The sequence below is a fragment of the Cervus elaphus genome, chromosome 33, assembly GCF_910594005.1.
Source record: "Cervus elaphus chromosome 33, mCerEla1.1, whole genome shotgun sequence".
Taxonomy (NCBI): domain Eukaryota; kingdom Metazoa; phylum Chordata; class Mammalia; order Artiodactyla; family Cervidae; genus Cervus; species Cervus elaphus.
Window position 1 is genome coordinate 70,275,061 of NC_057847.1, and position 19,165 is coordinate 70,294,225.

Consider the following 19,165-nt stretch of genomic DNA (forward strand, 5'->3'; position numbering starts at 1 on the left):
CAACGCTGTTAAAGGCAAGGATCACATTAGAAGAAGGTTCACAGAGAATAAGGACAATGAGTGAGGACTGATCTAGAGATGCTGGGGTCACAAGGTTCCGTGTGACGTTGGAAAGTGGAGCCCGATGGCCAATGCAGATGAGGGTGGGCTGAAAGCATTACTCTAAGAGCTCAATCAGGGAGAGGGAGTCAGGGCTCCACAGTGTTGTGCCTGGGATTCTGGGCTACGTGGAATGAGTGGGCCTGATGATGAGCTAAACCCCTTTCCAGGGCTGGCTTCCATGGACACAAACACCATGCTACAGTGGGTCAGAGCCCCTCGCCCCTGCCCCTCCCAGGGCCAGCCTCAGGAGCGTATGTGGTCGATGCACCTACTCTGACGGTAGAGTTCAATAAATCTCTTCTGATACTGTATTAGCTCGGCTCGGCTGGGCACTTCATCAATCTTGCGATGCAAAATTGCTATTTCTCGATTCCTTCGAGCCTAAATGCAAAAGAGATGGGGAGACAACACTGTTTGATGAAAGGCCTTATCTGTTCCCACAAAATATTGCCCCCACTCACACTGTGCCTGCAAACCAGCCCTGGGATGCAGGCACACACCACCAGCTGCTCCGACCCCGACTCCCACGGGCAACAGAGAGAGAAGGCGTGGCTGTGAGCTGGGGCCACCTGTGTACGTGTGTGCTAAGTCGCTTCAGTCGTGTCTGACTCTTTGCAACCCTGTGGACTGTATCCCCCCCGACTCCTCTATCCTTGGGATTCTCCAGGCAAGACTACTGGAGTGGGTTGCCATGCCCTCCTCTAGGGGATCTTCCCAACCCAGGGATCGAACCCGCATCTCTTAGTCTCCTGCACTGGCAGACGGGTTCTTTACTACTACCGTCACCTGAGAAGCCCCTCAACTGGAGCCACAGGAGGCATCAAATTAACAGATCCAGAAGGAAGATTCTGAATGGGACGGTACCCCTGGCCAGCCCACCAGGCCCCCAAGGACTCTGGAGCAGCTGATTCCCCAGAGCCAGGCGGGTACCAGAAGCGCTCCCCAGATGACGAGAGACTGATGCCACCCTGCTGCTCCATACAACTTCCGAATCCCTGAGCCTGCCTGAAAAGCTCCTAAAGCATCTTTCTGGCATCTCCCCCTTCCCACGAAATGAACTGGGCTCTATCAGTCAAACTGCTCCTGACTGCTTCTGGGAGGCAGAGCCGTGACGGTGCAGGGGAGACCTCGGGCTCCGAGGTGGGGAGTCTCCTGTGGGCAGCACCGGAGAAGGGGTTCAGCTCCCCAACACACTCACAGCCTCAGTGTTGCCCTCTCCCAGCCACTTTATCACAGTGGCAGACAGGGACCTCTGATTCATGTGGGTGCAAAACCCACTATCAGCTCTGGTGACCAAACCAAAACCAGGTCTGTGGCTTGAGCTAGAGCAGAGGGACAGATCTATTTCTCCTTTTGGCCAAGGCTATATTCCCCACAGGTGCTTGGGCTCTGACACCTATGCTTCACCCACCCCCCCACCAGGAATCTATAGATACAACCATTCATTCTTTTCACTGCATTTTTAATCTCTCCTTTTCTACTGGTTTCTTTTTACTGGTATTTAAATATGTTGAAGTCCCTTATTCCTTTAAGGCCCTTCCTTAAACCCTGATCAGGGACTTCTCTGTGGCCCAGTCCTTAAGAATCCGCCTTCCAATACAAGGGATGTGGCTTTGATTCCTGGTTGAGGAACTAAGACCCACAAGCCATGGGGCAACCAGGCCCTTGAACTGCAACTAGAGCCCATGCACCACCATGAAAACCCAGGACAGCCACAAAAGAAGAAAAGAAAGAAAGAAAAAAGGAAACCGAAAACCAAGTACTCAAGGGACTCTGACGTCTCGACTCCCCTCCCCACAAGCCACCCTTCAACCCACGGCCGCTGGCTGCTCCAAACACCCACTGGAAATACTCTCGCCAAGGTCACACAGACTTCTCTGTGCCTGTGGCAATTCTCAGCCTCCAGCTCTCTCGACTTCTGGCAACGCTGAACCTTGTCTCCCCCGAGCCCTCTGCTCAGCGGCCAGGAGACCTCAGACTCCTGTTTCCCTGGGCCTCGAGCTGCCCGCTGGGCCTCCAGCCTCACTGGTGGAGTCCTCCTTCCCCTCTTCACAGCCTCCACCACCACCTACACAGCGCTGACACCCAGACCTCCAGCCCAGATTATTCCTACTTGGTGCAGTACCCTAACCTTTAAATGCCCCACAGAGATCTCATGAACCTTTCTCTTCACCGTCCCATTCCCTCAGCCCTATCCTTTCTCCTTTAGGCTTTTTCTCAACGAATAACACAAGGATCCATGCTAGTGCCCAAGTCGGAAATTCTCCACCATCTTTGACTCTGCTTTTTTCTCTAACCCATCCCTGGTTCCATCGATACAGCTGCTCAGCCTCTCAGCCACCAGTTCACTTCCATGCCCCCTCACTGAGCCAGCCCTGGCCCGGGCTTCAGCACTGATCCCTGCAGCCCCTTGCCCACTCCCACCAGAACCTGGCCTTCCTTCCCCAGAGAGCAGAGAAGTTCCGGGCCAAAGTGCAACACAAGTTAACTCTTGGCTTTTAAGTGTCCATGAGCCAGAATCTGGCAACGGAAGAGATTTTACAATGCAATTTTGACTCTATATGAATTTAAAGCCAACTTTGAAGCCTACCTTCCCATATCTGATAGCCTTCTCACCGCCCCTACCCAATACACCCCCCCCCCCACCACCACCCCAGGGTATCAACTAACAGCTAAAATGGGCACTTAATTTTTGAAGAAAAGTACTTGACAAGAACATTAGACCTTGAATCCTGCCTCCGGCACTTTCTAGCAGCTTGTACTTAACAGATTTGAGTCAATTTCTTCATACAGAAAATGAGGCTGACAGCTACTCTCCAGCAAAGGTGATGATCAAGTCAAGCGAGATGTTGGTGAAATAACAGACCAATGTGAGGTGTTATAACCAACACCTCAATCCAGAGTTACACTCCAGACAGAAGAGGAAATAGTGGCCTTAAAACCGAGTCTCTCTGGCTCTTAGATACTGAGATGCTCTTGTTCTGCTATAGGACACGCAAACCTATTAGATGGATTTATCAGCTCGTGTTTACTCACCTGTAGTAGACGGATCTTGTAAAGTTTCTCTTTCTCCATGTTATACCGTCTGTCTAGGTCTTCCTGGAATTGGAAAAAACCCCACAATTATCTGCAAATTTTAATTTTTTTGATGAAATCTTTTGAAGTTGAACAGTTTTTATACATCTCCTTCACTGTGAGGCTCCCAATTTCTTTTTTGAAATCGTTGAGTTCAGGGTTGAGTCCTCCATCCTGTGAGACCCTTGACACTCTTTCACATCACTTTGTAAGAACTCTTTCTTCTTCTGGGACCCAGGCTGAATCCAGGGTTCTCAAGTGAAGGATCCTCTAAATCCATGTGCCCTTCCTTCCCTTAACAAAAAAACCATGAGGAGGAGATAACTGATATTTAAAGAGCCTGCTGTTCTGTGTTGCTGTGTTAGATGATGCTGGCTTGCTTATGTGTCTGTTCAGAGCTGCAATGTCCAATGTGATTGCCACCAGGCACATGTGGCTATTTAAATTCACATTATCTAAAACTGAAAAATATTCAATTTCTCACTTGTCCTAGCCAACCTTCAGATGCTCAGTGACCACACACAGTGGCCACCATATTGGATACAGCACAGATCAAGAACACTTCCACCACTGCAGAAAGGCCTCTTGGGCAAAATTAAATTAAAAGACAGAAACCAGCCCCTCACTGAACCCAGTGAGGTAAGAGACGTGGCTGGACGGCTCACTGTGCCAGAGGAAGCGACAAAGGCATCAGAGACGCCTCTCTCCCTGTTTTTACACACACACACACAGACACACACACACACGAGACACACACACAGACACAGACACACACATAGACACACACACAGACACACACACACACACATACACACACAGAGACACACACAGACACACACAGAGACACACACAGACACACACACACACAGAGACACACACAGACACACACACACACAGAGACACACACAGACACACACACACATACAGACACACACACAGACACACAGACACAGACACCCACACACAGACAGACACCCACATACACACACACCCCCGCCAGCTCCTCCGTGGGGCTCAGCTGCAGGCAAACCCCAAGAGCCTTCACTGTGGGAGTCCCGCAGTTCCCTCTCTGGGAGCCTCTGAGGGCAGGAAGGGAAGAGGAGCCTGAAGGAGGTGAATGTAGAGGCTTTCCTGCTTTTCCCTTCCTCCTCCTCTTCCTTTTCTGTTCCTTTCTCCCAGAAGCACTCCTTTACCTCAGAACAGGGGTTGGCAAACCACAGCCCGGCGGCTAAATCCAACAGCCCTTGGGCCAAATCTGCCTGTGCCTAGTTTTTTTTAATTTATTTTTTCATTGAAGGACAACTGCTCCACAGAATTTTGTTGCTTTCTGCCAAACCTCAACATGAATCAGCCACAGGTATACACATATCCCCTCCCCCTGAGCCTACCTCTGTGCCTAGTTTTTTTTTGTGTGTGTGTGCCTAGTTTTATAAATAAAGTTTTATTGGAACACAGCTATGTCCGTTCACTTACATACTGACTCTGATGACCAGCATGGAGCTGCCCACAAGGCTGAGAACATCCACTACCTGGTGCTTACACCCCCTGACCTCGGAGCGCAGGCTCGCAGACAGAGCTCTCCCTGTGCACGGTGGCCCTTCGGAGCCTGTGGGCCGGCAGGCGCGGCCCTCGCAGGTCTTTCCCCTCCCCAGCTCGGAGGCCAGGGTGGAGACGGAATGGGAGGGCTGTCCACAGGGGAGTTGTGCTCCACCCGAGGGGCGGGCGTGCAAGATGGAGCCAGGCCCCGAGAGCCTGCAGACGAGGAGATGGCCACAGAGATGATGGAAGGAGGGGTAAGAGGCTGCTGAAGACACAAGGCTGCCACCACGCCCGCAGAGGACAGAACTGGCCCTGAGAACCGGCAGGTACTTACATTGTGCGTCATCGCAGAGGTTAAGGCACCATGTGACTCTCCCCCAGACAGGGTCTGCAATGAGGCAAAGCAAAAAAAGAAAACATCTCTGAGGAAAGAAGCTGAGGGTCCAGAAGTAGGAAGGGGCGGGCTGGAAGTGTGCCGATCATGTCTGAACAGGGAACAGCCAGTACATGAGCCCTAGATTTTAAACTGTTCTGGTATGTCCATCAGTCACATACTAATAAGCTAAACTCTATTTCTGAATGCGAGCCAATCCCTCTAGTGCGGTGTGATGGCGAAGAGGAGAAATGCCGTCCTTAAAGTCTGAGTCCTGCACAGGCCCAGAGGCTGGCTAAGCTGAACTCAGAGTGTCAGTCTTGGAAACAGCTGGAAAGCTGGGGTGGTCTAAGTGTGGGTGGCCCCAGTTCACCACCCACTGCCCGTCCACACCAGTCCTCAAGGCTGGGGCTGAAGTGCCAGGACCCATCACGACAGGGAGGCAGCACCTCCGTGCCTGTCTCCTAATGCGCGGGGCAGTGTCCACACAGGCCCAGGCCCAGCCCTGGCAGAAGGCCCTGGCTGCCTGGACCAGTCCCCGCCCTCCCCTGAGCCTCAAGTCCCCATTTCCCCAAGCAAGAGGGTGCAGTCGATGAGGTCTGAGGCCATACGCTGAGCTAATCACAGACAGCCTCAGCAAAGACGCTTTGAATGGAGTATGAGAAGGGAAGACAAACCAGTGATCCCTACAATCTCATTTGGTGAGAGAAACAGACTTTATTTTCCATCCTTGTCCACACCAGCTCCTTGGAAGGTTCAGAGAGCCAGTGGGACGTATTCTGAGCCAGGCACGCGCCCGGGCAACCAGAGCCCTGACCTCACATCTCGAGTGAGCTGCTCTCTGTAGCATCCATGTCCCGGGGCAGGAGTGCGGGCGACATCAGCAAACGGGCACACAATTGAGAGGCAGACGGGACAAAGTGGGGCCAGAGCTCTGGGAGCTCCTGGAGACACGCATCCCTGCTGGAGGGGCGGCCGGGCTTGTAAACCGGTTAACGCTTGCCCCGGGCTTGCTGCCATCCATACTCAGAGCTGCTTCAACCCACAGAAGGAAGACGAAGTGCAGGGACGCATATCGACGAAAACCACGTGAGAAATGAGTGTTCAGAGGACACGGCTGAGAAAAAGTCTGGTCCCTTTCAGCACCAGGCTCTGCTTGTGAGTCCTCTAGAAACCCTTCCCTGGTGGACGTCACACAGCCCCCGCAGTCTGGAGCACCGCTCCACAGCCCGTACCTTTTCATCTCTGCCTGGCGCCCTCTCAGCCTTCAGGCTTTCGATTTCCTGCTGCAGCCGTGCCATCTCCTCCTTTAAAAGTAATACAAACATTTACAAGATCTGGACAGGCTAGTAACTAGATGTCATGATTTACCTTGATCTAGAATCTTATTTTCACATTTTGTGAGTTTATGTGGGGACAAGAAGTCCATAAAGAACTTGCCCCCCAGGCCCCTGATTTTCAGCCTGGGAACGTCTTTTCAGCCATACCTCCGTCAGAAGGGGTCTTTCTTCCCAAAGGGCAGGTGAGGCTTGTACTAATCACTGGGGCATGGAATGAATGAGTGGCTTAGAGTCAGTCCCAAGCCTCCTCTTTTTCAGCTCTTCTCCACCTTTCCTGGGACCTTCCAGCCTGGAGCCCTGCCTCGTCTAGCCCTCCTCCACTTGCCACCCTTACCTGCTTAAGTCAGATATAGCTTCCAGAGGGCTCCTAGGCCATAACGGCCTCTCTTCCCCTGGAGTCACAGAACTCAGCCCTCTTTCCCGTCTCCTACATGGTCACCCGTGCACATATCACTCCCACTCTTGGACCCTGTGACACACAGACATGTCAGGATTTTAGGGCGGCCCTGGTTTCATAAGATACTACGCCTTTTGTAGAACTTTTCTTTTAAATACATCTGTAAATTAGAAAACATTGTTAGACTGTGCTCTCAGCTTGGGGTCTGGCACATAGAGTTACTCCTCCAAGGTATCTCTGGTGTCCTCCGATCACGTTATCACATCACTCCACTCCTCTCGCACACTACTGCGTGCCTGCCTGGTGAGCCTCCTCTTCCTACCACCCCTGGAGAGGACCCGCAGCAGCACGAGGAGAGGGAAGGCAGGAGACCGTCTGAGAATCTCTGTTAACATCTAACGACACCGAGCAACACTTACGCGACAGTGTGCCTTGAACTCCTGCTCCTGGCTTTTCAGGTTCTCGTTCATGGCTACAAGGGCTCTCAGGTTCTGCAGGACGCTGAGAAGACCAGAAAACAACTGACTTTCAGCAAACCACTGTGATTTTATGAAACCAAGACCCCAGGAAAAAGGAACTTTTTTCTTAATTTCCTTTGTCTCTTCCAAGAGTGGCTAATGGGCTTCCCACCAATGATAACGACCACCATTTAACAGACATTATTATTCATCTACAAGCTGAGTCCATCAGGTCACATTCAAACAAATGTTACAGAATCCAGAATTAATCAACTGCAGAAACATCAATGTGTTTTGAGATTACTGTATATTTTTAATGATACCAACTACTGAAGACTCAGCACAGATAGAATTGTAATTTTAATTCCCATTTAAAGTTTTAAATGTAAATGTAAATGCTTATATTTAAATTGTCTAAAGACAATTAATTAAAAAAAAAAAACAATCCAAACCCCAGTGTTGGCAAAAAAAGACAATTTTCATTCTTGAAGGACAGGGTAAGTTCAGTGCTGTTAAAACCTGGCAACCATGGTTGACTCCAAGGGAGAGGACCGGGTAGCCGGGAGCAGGGGCGGGAGAAGACTTTTCAGTGTATGTCTTTTTGAACCTTGCATGTATTACTTACTTTCTAAAAACGAAAAAACAGACAAAACAAAATACAAAACACAGCTGCTCCTGACCCAGGGGGACGTGGGAGGAAGAGGAAGAAGGCAGCCCCGGATCAGGATCAGCGGTGAAGTAACTGGCAGAACGGCGCCAGCAGCCATGACCTGGGCTCCTCAGCCCTGTTCTCCACCCACCAGCCACGCTCACAGAGAAAATAAATGCCACGTGTTGAGGTCTCCTACCTCGGATCAGCTTTGGCCTCTATCTTCTCGAGAGCTGTCTGCTCTTTGTCCAGTTTCTCGCTGTGACCCTTGAGCTATGAGAGAGAAGGAGGCATGCTGCTGGAGACTTGCCAGGACAGGAGGCGAGGGCTTCCATTCCCCCTCCTGGCCCACACCTGAGCCCTCTCTAGACAGGTGGCCCAGCCCACCGGACATGGCCGTGCATTGAGAAAACAGGTGGACCAGAGGCATAGGATGGGGCTGGAGGGACCGTACAGAAAGATCAAAACCACAGCCTTCCTGACATGTGCTGTGAGTTAAAAGAAACCTTGGTGATACCTTTAAATCACAGCTGCAAGTGGGTGGAAAGCCAAAGTAAAGACAGCAGGTGCCTTTCAGTGGGAAGAGGTAAATAAAAGCAGCAGCCATGAGACAGACCTGGGTTTCAATCTCAGGATACCACTGCTGGGGCTACTCACAGGGGCAGGGTTAACTCTCTTATCTTGAAAAACTTCACCTTCTTTCTCTGAGTCAGTGGAGACTTTAAAAAGCAAACTTTAAAGAAACTCAGATTTTAATTTTCAAGGTATGTAGATCTACCGTACAATAGACTATTAAGCTGCTATTAAAAAAGAATAAACAGTTCTTTTATGATGATCTCTAACATTTACTGTAAGTTGAAGAAAACATATAAAATCATGATTCCAATGTGCATCAAGGAAGGTATACACGTGTACATCTTTTATACACATGCATTAAAGAACCCATATGTTATTTGTATATGCACAAAAATTTTCTGAAAAGATTCACAAGTGATTGGTTACCCTCTAGATAGAGTAGCTGCTTGGGTTACAGGGGGACACCCTTTGTACTTTTTGAATTTTGCACTATGTGAATGTGTTACCTATTTTAAAAAAAAAAAGTTAAAGAACTTCCAAGAGTTCTAGCTGAGAACAAGCGGCAGCAAGCCCTCTTTTTCAAGTCCTGGGAAGTTCGGGTGATTCTGTTTGATGACAGGAGAGGGCACCTTGGGGACAAGAAAGATGGTAGCAGATAAGACCGGCCAGTGGAGGACCACCGTGTGGATCCAGCAGGCGTGGGAAGAACTGGGTGGCAGGACTGGGGTCTGTGTCAGGAACAGCCAGCGGGCGGTGCAGTGAAGCCTGCTTCCCTTAACCCAAGAGCTGGGGCGGGTTTCCCAGAGGCAGGGCTGCTCTCAGAGAGCTGGCCAGACTCAGGAGGAGGGGCAGCGTCCTGACCCCAAACATCAGTTACCACTGGCTGACCCCACCAAACAGTAGGACCCCCCCCCCCCTCCAAAATAGTTATGTGAAGCATGCTGCATGAAATGAATACAGAATCCACACAGCTGATAACAGAAAATTTCAGAATCACAAGCAAGCACACCATCAAGAATGATCACGTATTTTAAGAAAGACAAAACTGTAAAAATGGTATCAACTCAACAAATGGATTCTGATCTGAACGGATAGTTTGTAGATTAAGGAAAACTTCAGACGCAGTCAATGCCCTTAGGCTGGAGAGGATCCTCCATATACAAAAAGGAATCAACCTCCACATAAGAAATTAAAGTTGTGACTGCTGAAATTAAAAAGCGCACAGGCTAGATGGGACCCCCACTGATGCAGGGGCCCACAGCGCCTGCCCCACATGTCAGGGCTGCCATCCACCCTCTACCTTCCACACCCTGCTTTATTTTCCTAAATTTCCAGGGAAGGCAGGTCGTCCCTGATTTCCAGTGCCACTAGGTTTTGCTAAAGAGGTAAAACCTGGCAGACTGCCATGAAAGGGCTCAGAGAGCTCATGTGCCCAGTCCTTGCCTTGAACAGATAAGGAGACCGAGGCCCAGAGGCAGAGCTCATTACTGATTCAGGGTCTTCAGTATTTTGACCAGATCAGGCTTCTTCCTACATTGCTCAGCACAGCTTCCCATTTTTCTAGATAAGAATCAGTTTGACTGCCTGACTAAATGGCAAGCTCCCTGAGAGGTCATGGGGCCAGGTCTCCAGCACTGGAATCTGCACGGCCTTTCTGCCTCAGTTTCTCCAGCAGCACAGCAGAGGTATTAATGTTGTGCGGCCAGGGTTGACAGGACGATTCAAGGATAACACAAACGACGTGCCCACAGCACAGCCAGCACATCGCAATGCTGGCTGCTACTATCATGTGAGGATGGGGAGAGTATCTCCTATTACTAGCTTGATTCGAAACTTCCACCTTTCTAGCACATGCAAGGATTCAAAAAATTTTTTTTTATTTTTTTAATTGAAGGATAATTGCTTTGCAGAATTTTGTTTTCTGTCAAACCTCAACATGAATCAGCCATAGGTATATATATATATCCCCTCCATTTTGAAACTCCCTCCCATCTCCTGCCCCATGCCATCCATCTAGATTGATACAGAGCCCCTGTTTGAGTTTCCCGAGCCATAGAGCAAATTTCCACGGGCTATCTATTTTACATATGGCAATATAAGTTTCAGTGTTATTCTTTCCATAGATCTCACCCTCTCCTCTCCACTCCCCATGTCCATAAGTCTATTCTCTATGTCCGTTTCTCCATTGCTGCCCTGAGAATAAATTCTTCAGTACCATTATTCTAGATTCTGTATACATGTGTTAGAATACAGTATTTCTCTTTCTGACTTACTTCACTCTGTATAATGGGCTCTAGTTTCATCCACCTCATCAGAACTGATTCAAGTGCATTCCTTTTTATGGCTGAGTAATATTCCATTGTGTATATGTACCTCAATTCTTTATCCATTCATTTGTCAATGGGCATCTAGGTTGCTTCCATGTTCTAGCTATTGTAAATGGTGCTGCAATGAATAATGGGATACACGTATCTCTTTCAATTTTGGTTTCCTTAGGGTATATGCCAAGGAGTGGGATTGCTGGGTCATATGCTGGTTTTATTCCCAGTTTTTTAAGGAATCTCCATACTGTCTTCCAGACTGACTGTATCAATTTATATTCCCACCAACAGTGCAAGAGCGTTCCTTCTTCTCCACATCCTCTCCAGCATTTATTGTTTGTAGACTTTTTGATGATGGCCATTCTGACCAGTGTGAAGTGATATCTCATTGCAGTTTTGATTTGCATGATGCTTTTGAACTATGATGTTGGAGAAGACTCTTGAGAGTCCCTTGGACTGCAAGGAGAGCCAACCAGTCCATCCTAAAGGAGATCAGTCCTGGGTGTTCATTGGAAGGACTGATGCTGAAGCTGAAACTCCAGTACTCTGGCCACCTCATGTGAAGAATTGACTCATTGGAAAAAGACCCTGATGCTGGGACGGACTCGGGGCAGGAGGAGAAGGGGACGACAGAGGATGAGATGGTTGGATGGCATCACCAACTCAATGGACATGGGTTTGAGTAAACTCCGGGAGTTGGTGATGGACAGGGAGGCCTGGCATGTTGCGATTCATGGGGTCGCAAAGAGTCAGACACGACTGAGCGACTGAACTGAACTGAATAATGAGTGATGTTGACCATCTTTTCATGTGTTTGTTAGCCATCTGTATGTCTTCTTTGGAGAAATGTCTGTTTAGGTCTTTTTCCCACTTTTTGATTGGGTTGTTTGTTTTTCTGGTATTGAGTTGTATGAGCTGCTTGTATATTTTGGAAATTAATCCTTTGTCAGCCCATTCTGAGGGCTGTCTTTTCACCTTGCTTATAGTTTCCTTTGCTGTGCAAAAGCTTTTAAGTTTAATCAGGTCCCACTTGTTTACTTTCATTTTTATTTCTATTACTCTAGGAGGTGGGGCATAGAGGATATTGCTTTGATTTATATTATCGACTGTTCTGCCTATGTTTTCCTCTAAGAGTTTTATAGTTTCTGGTCTTACATTTAGCTAATCCATTTGGAGTTTATCTTTATGTATGGTGTTAGGAAGTGTCCCAAGTTTGTTCTTTCACATGTAGCTGTCCAGTTTTCCCAGCACCATTTATTAAAGAGGCTGTCTTGGCCCCATTGTATATTCTTGCCTCCTTTGTCAACAATAAGGTACCCATAGGTACAAGGGTTTCTTTCTGGGCTTTCCATCCTGTTCCATTGCTCTATGTTTCTGTTTCTTTGCCAGCACCATACAGTCTTGATGACTGTAGTTTTGCAGTATAATCTGAAGTCAGGAAGGTTGATTCCTCCAGCTCCATTCTTCTTTCTCAGGATTGCTTTGGCTATTTGGGGTCTTTTGTGTTTCCATACGAACTGTGAAATTTTTTGTTCTAGTTCTGTGAAAAATGCCTTTGGTAATTTGATATGGGTAGCACTGAATCTGTAGATTGCATTTGGTAATATGTTATTTTTACAATATTGATTCTTCCTATCAAGAAACATGGAATATCTCTCCATCTGTTTATGTCATCTTTGATTTCTTTCATTAATGTCTTATAATTTTCTGTGTACAGTTCTTTTGTCTCCTTAGGTAAGTTTATTCCTAGACACTTTATTCTTTTTGTTGCAATGGTGAATGGGATTGACTCCTTAATTTCTTTCTGATTTTTCATTGTTAGTATATAGAAATGGAAGTGATTTCTGTGTATTGATTTTATATCCTGCAACTTTGCTAAATTCACTGATTAGCTCTAGCAATTTTGTTACTATTTTTAGGGTTTTCTATGTACAGCATCATGTCATCTGCAAACAGTGAAAGCTTTACTTCTTCTTTTCTGATCTGGATTTCTTTTATTTCTTTTTCTTCTCTGATTGCTGTTGCTAGGACTTCCAGAACTATGTTTCATAATACTGGTGAAAGTGGACACCCTTGTCTTGTTTCTGATCTTAGGGGGAATGCTTTCAGCTTTTCATTGAGAATAACGTTTGCTGTAGGCTTATCATATATAGCCTTTACTATGTCAAGGTAGGTTTCTTCTATGTCCATTTTCTGAAGAGTTTTAATCATAAGTGGGTGCTGAATTTTGTCAAAGGCTTTTTCTGCATCTATTGATATTATCATGTGGTTTCTATCTTTCAAATTGTTAATACAGTGTATCACATTGATTGATTTGCATATATTGAAGAATCCTTGCATTTCTGGAGTAAACCCAACTTGATGATGGTGTAGATCTTTTTTCTTCTCTTGTATTTCTTGACTATACAGGCCCGTTTAACATTTGTTGTAAAGCTGCTTTGGTGGTACTGAATTCTCTTAACTTTTGCTTGTCTGAAAAGCTTTTTATTTCTCCATCAATTTTGAATGATATCCTTGCCAGGAACTGTAATCTTGGTTGTAGATGTTTCCCTCTCAATACTTTAAATATATCCTGCCATTCCCTTCCGGCCTGCAGAGTTTCTGCTGAGAAGACCAGCTGTTAAGCATATGGGGTTTCTCTTGTATGTTACTTGTTCCTTATCCCTTGCTGCTTTTAATAATTTTTCTTTGTGTTTAGTCTTTATTAGTTTTATTAGTATGTGTCTTGGAGTGCTTCTACTTGAGTTTATCCTGTATGGGATTCTTTGTGCCTCTTGGACTTGATTGACTATTTCCTTTTCCATGTTGGGGAAATTTTCAACTATAATCTCTTCAAAAATTTTCTCATACCCTTTCTTTTTCTCCTCTTCTACTGGGACCCCTATAATTCGAATGTTGGTGTGTGTGATATTGTCCCAGAGGTCTCTGAGACTATCCTCAGTTCTTTCATTCTTTTTACTTTATTCTGCCCATCAGAAGTTACTTCCACCATTTTATCTTCCAGCTCAATGATTCGTTCTTCTGCTTCAGATATTTTGCTACTGATTCCTTCTAGAGTATTTTTAATTTCATTAATTTTGTTGTTTGTCTCTGCATGTTTATTCTTTAATTCTTCTGGGTCTATGTTAATTGATTCTTGAATTTTCTCCATTTGTTTTCAAGGTTTTTGATCATCTTTACTATCATTATTCTGTATTCTTTTTCAGGTAGTTTGTCTATTTCCTCTTCATTTATTTAGACTTCTGTGTTTCTAGTTTGTTCCTTCATTTGGGTAGTGTTTCTCTGCCTTTTCATTATTATTTTTTTTAACTGATTGTGTTTGAGGTCTTCTTTTTCCAGGCTTCAAGGTTGAATTCTTTCTTTCTTTTGGTTTCTGCCCTCCTAAGTTTGGTCCAATGGTTTGTGTAAGCTTCGTATAGGGTGAGATTTGTGCTGAGTTTTTATTTGTTTTTCCTCTGATGGGCAAGGCTGAGTGAGGTGGTAATCCTGTCAGCTGATGATATGGTTTGTATTTTTGTTTTGTTTGTTGTTTAGATGAGGCATCCTGCACAGGGTGCTACTGTGGTTGGGTGATGTCGGCTCTTGTATTCAAGTGGTTTCCTGTGTGTGAGTTCTCACTATTTGATACTCCCTAGGGTTAGTTCTCTGGTAGTCTAGGGTCTTAGAGTCAGTGCTCCCACTCCAAAGGCTCAGGGCTTGATCCCTCTCCAAAGACCAGCCTAGATTCAATCTACCAAGAGGAATTTCACCCAAAATGAAAGGGCCTTTACTTGAGTTTCAAAGGCCAGTATACAAGAACACAGTGGAGATCTCTGACTCAGCAGAAACCACTGCCCTGCCCCCAGTCTGAGCCATGAGCCCTTAGAAAGTAAATAGAAACACTGAGAGCTAGGAATCTTGGAAGAGCTTGGAAATTAAAGCTCAAAAAATATTTGATTCAGTGTTTAATACCAAAAGTGACTTGACAGCCACTTAGGATTTTATCAAGATGTTCTGCCTTGAATGTCTTCCAGACTGTTATACAAAGACGGGTCTACGACTTGGCACCCTTTAAGCCAGGACTGTGGAGTGTGCACACGGGGACAGCGGCAGGGGTTCCACCAAGGAGCTTGCCATCTGATCGAAAGGAGTGGAGTCACAGAACAGAGTGAAGAAAGCTGATGTGTCCAAATGCGACACGGGCATCTTTAGAAAGAATTTTAAAAAACTCCTCTAATTTGTCATCTGCATGCCTGTCCTTCTCAAACATTCTGACAGCAACTGAAGAGACCAGTCCAGGTCAGAATTACAAAGCTCTGTCGGGTTTATAACAAGGCAGGGAACTAAGTGCTGCACACCGCTAGAGAAATTACCATTTCAGAAGTGTCGATTTCATGTGAAATTAAAAAATAAAAAAATAGCGACTGTCTTGGCTTCAGAAATGTCTCTGAAGATCAGTCCCGTTTCCACATGGTCCAGAAAGTACTAGGTGGGGACCTCGCAGGGACAGCTGTCGCCTGAGCACCAAAGTCACAAGTAAGAGAGCTTTTCAGACCCGGATGAGGACTAGCTTTCTGTAGAAACAGGGACAGAAATAGAAAGACCTAAACTTCCCTCATGCCAGAGCATCTCGTGTATTTGCTTTCCTCGCCTGGTTTCCTAGGTAATTGAAGTGGTGGATAAGCTATGCTGTGGAGGACAGCACCATTGCAATCTGGGTTAGGAAATGGATCATGGGGTCAAAACAGACTTACAAATCCCTTTTCCTCCAGAGATTCCCTCCCCCATTCTACCAGGAGATCACTGGCAATTCTAAACAACAAATTATACTCTCTGTAGTTTTGTCATTTTACAAAAAGAAACCTCACTCTCCAGGAATCCAGTGTTCTGCTACCTTCTCCAGCCTGTGGCTTGGGGAGCAGGGGTCATTTACCCTGAATGATCTTCTGTGTTCTTTCACGTGGCCACCCTGCTTGTCAGGCCCTCTGTCCTCAGGAAGCTTTCCTGACCCTTGCAGCTCACAACAATCTTCCCCTCCACCCAAGACCCTGATGGTTTAGAACATGGTAGCATGGATAAACATGGCTAGAGACATGCTACTGTGTGACTGTCCTTTGTCCAGATGGACCTGAGCCCTGAGAAAGAGATCGTGACCCCTCCACACGGACTGATGATGTGAGTGTCAAACAATTCCCAACAAGACCCATGGAGGAAGGAAATCTGCTCACCTCGGTCAGGGTTTTCTTTTTTCCTTCATATTTGGCTTGTAAGTCAGTACGACTTGCCTGCAGCTGTAAATGAAAGATAAAGACATCTGCTCTCATTTGATTCTCACGACAGCACAGATGCTGGTGGTATCCACATTTCAGAGATGAGACAATGGAAACTCAGAAAGATTTAAGCTGAGCAAATGTGGACATTTTAGATTCAATTAGCACCAACCATGTGTCAGGTGATGTACTAGGTATTCTGCATGAATCCTAACAGAGAATTCTCACATTCAATGGAAAAAGACATTATTCTTATTTAACAGATGAGAACGTAAAGATTCAGAAGGGGTAAATCACTAAAGTTTCATAGTTTGTAACTGATAAAGCTTAGATTCAAATTCAGGTCTGACTTTACTACATGGCTACAATCAATTCAGTTAATGAACTTGCTGGTTCATAGGATACAAACTGCACTGAAGCACTCAAGGATCTAACACAGGATTTGTGTGTGCATGCTCAGCTGCTCAGCGTGCGACTCTTTGCGACCCCATGAACTGCAGCCCGCCAGGCTCCTCTGTCCACGGGATTTCCCAGGCAAGAACACTGGAGTGAGTTACCATTTCATACTCCAGGGGATTTTCCCAAGCCAGAGACTGACTCCGCATCTCTCATGTCTCCTGCGTTGGCAGGGGGACTCTTTACCACTGTGCCACCTGGGAAGCCCTAGCATAAAATCTGACCGGAAGGCAAACAATGCCAGATTGGAGAAAGGAGTCAGGACTTCAATGAATAGAAAGAAGGTGAATTACTTTTACTGCACAAAATTATACAATCATAAACTTACATCGCAAAGATGTCATTTCCCTTTTCTTTACCAAAAAGGTGTATCCCATGCTGTCTATGAACTTTTAGATATCTGAAAATATTCTATTCAAAGCTCAAAGGGTTGTACATTTCTACTTTTGAAAAGGGGATGTGGTAGAAAACCACAGTTAGACTAATCAGACACTTCATTTGTTACCTGCATACAAATTAACAATGAGAAATTATATCTTATGTCTCAACAATTATTTCAAAATAACTCAGCCCATTAAAAAGTATATATTCATTTATTTACTGACTGTGCCATACCGCTTGTGAGACCTTAGTTCCCCAACTTGGGATTGAACCCAGGCCCCAGAAGATAGAGCAAAGAGTCCTATCCACTGGACTTCCAGGGAATTTTCAACTTGGCCCATGTTTGAGCCTGTAAGCGACCTATTGGAATTACATCACCTACAGATGTAATTAGAATTACATCACCTACGTCATCATTACTCCTAAATCATGCTTCGAGTTACCAGTCTTCATGACTGACGTGTTTCCAGCCAGGCCTCTCAGGAAGTCACCACAAGCAGAGGGCAGAAAAGATAAACGTCAGGAAAGCTGGGAGCTTTGGCCTCTCACTTTGCAAAGGGAGCCATCTGCGCACTGAAGACTCCTATTAAACTATTGGTATCACTGGTGGATGAGAGTATTTCTGGAGAAAGTTTGTTTTTCTCCTGAAATCCTAATGGTTTAACTCTTGAAGCTCCAGGAGGAGATCCTTCCATTTCCCACCTGTTTCACCCACCTTCCTGTACCACCCCCCAACCTTGTACCCACCCACCATCTGACATTTACCTGAGGCTCTGCTCAAATGAGGTGTACGGTAGAAGACAAAGAACACAGCACAAACCTTGCCCCTCAAGTTGCTAAACTAGTAAGCTGAGGATTAAAGTATGAGAAGAGCTTGGTCAGAGACAGGCCTGGGGAAGCCAAGGAAAGAGTCAGCTTGGTCATCAAGGAAGGCTTCACCAACAAATACCCATGGAGGCTGGATCCTGGCAGGGAAGTAGGAACTTGCTAAAGGGAAGATTTTTCTCTTCTCTTTAATTAACTAAACTAATAAGAGCTTCCTTCATCTTTTCTCTAACAGGAACTATCCCAGTAGCTTAGCTAAGTCTTTGTCTTGCTGAAGTCTTCCATGATTCTCCCACTCCCATCTTCTTATTCCTCATGAACCCCTATACTGACCCCCCAACACTTGGCCCACCGGTTAACACCTCCTTCGGTTCCTCCTTCCTCAATCTCAGGTTTCTTATCAGTTAGCTACTAGCTGCCTTCCTGTTCTCTGCCTTTACAGCACATCCCCCTGTTGGGCCACGAGATGTTCTTCATTCCTTCCCTCATCGTACTCTCCTCCCATCTCTCTGTGGGCTAAGACTCTGTGGCTCCCACTAAAGCTGCAGGTGTATCCCAGTCGCCTTCGATCTACACGACCTTACAGATCATCTTGGATTTAAAAAGTCTGGATTTTCTCACATACTATTCTGTGTAGAAGTGTAAATTAGTAAAATAATTGGTGAATAATTTGACAGTTTCTAGAAAAACTGAAAATGCGTGTATTTTTTGATCCAGCAGTTTCACTTCCTAAAATCCATTTTACAGAAATATTTATATATTTGCACAAATATGACTGTACAAAGATGTTCATCATAGCATAAACTTACAACTGGGGAAAAAAATCTTGGGAAAAAACCTTTATGAATAGAGGAACAGGCTAAATAAGCCATGGCACATATATACTATGTCACACTAGGCAGCATCAGAAAGAATGAGGTAGAGCTATATGCTCCAGTCTTGGCTCCACCGCTAACAAGCTGTGTGACCCCAGGCAAGACTACTTCACTTCTCTCTGTGTCTCAGGTTCCTTGTAAATGAGAATAATAATAGTACCTCCTTCATAAGGATGTTATGTGAACTGAATGAGTTAATTATGAAAAGCACCTTGTAGTTACTCTAAAAAAAAAGTCCCTTTTAGTCATTACTATTACTGCTGCTGCTAAGTCGCTTCAGTCGTGTCTGACTCTGTGCAACCCCATAGACAGCAGCCCACCAGGCTCCCCCGTCCCTGGGATTCTCTAGGCAAGAACACTGGAGTGGGTTGCCATTTCCTTCTCCATTACCATTACTATTATGTGGTAAAATAAGTGAAAACCAAACGCAGTTTTCATAACCAAACAACCCCCCTTACCCAGCTGAATGAGCATATTTAAGAGCTTGTAAAGCCTAGAAAAGTGGGTTGCTTTAAGGAGTGGGACTGGACGAGTACCAGGAGAGTCTCA

General features: G+C 45.9%; 1 protein-coding gene across 2 annotated transcripts in view; it reads right to left on the minus strand.

The window, feature by feature from the left end:
• Positions 1-19,165, minus strand: part of CCDC93 (coiled-coil domain containing 93) — a 104,634-nt gene that overhangs the window by 13,318 nt on the left and 72,151 nt on the right. For both annotated transcript variants that reach the window (XM_043894062.1, XM_043894063.1), the window contains 7 exons: positions 16,038-16,100; positions 8,133-8,206; positions 7,246-7,327; positions 6,325-6,396; positions 5,051-5,104; positions 3,139-3,201; positions 375-483 (listed from right to left, as the gene is read on the minus strand). In XM_043894062.1, the coding sequence (XP_043749997.1) occupies positions 375-483; positions 3,139-3,201; positions 5,051-5,104; positions 6,325-6,396; positions 7,246-7,327; positions 8,133-8,206; positions 16,038-16,100 (517 nt within the window). The remainder of the gene's footprint in view (positions 1-374; positions 484-3,138; positions 3,202-5,050; positions 5,105-6,324; positions 6,397-7,245; positions 7,328-8,132; positions 8,207-16,037; positions 16,101-19,165) is intronic.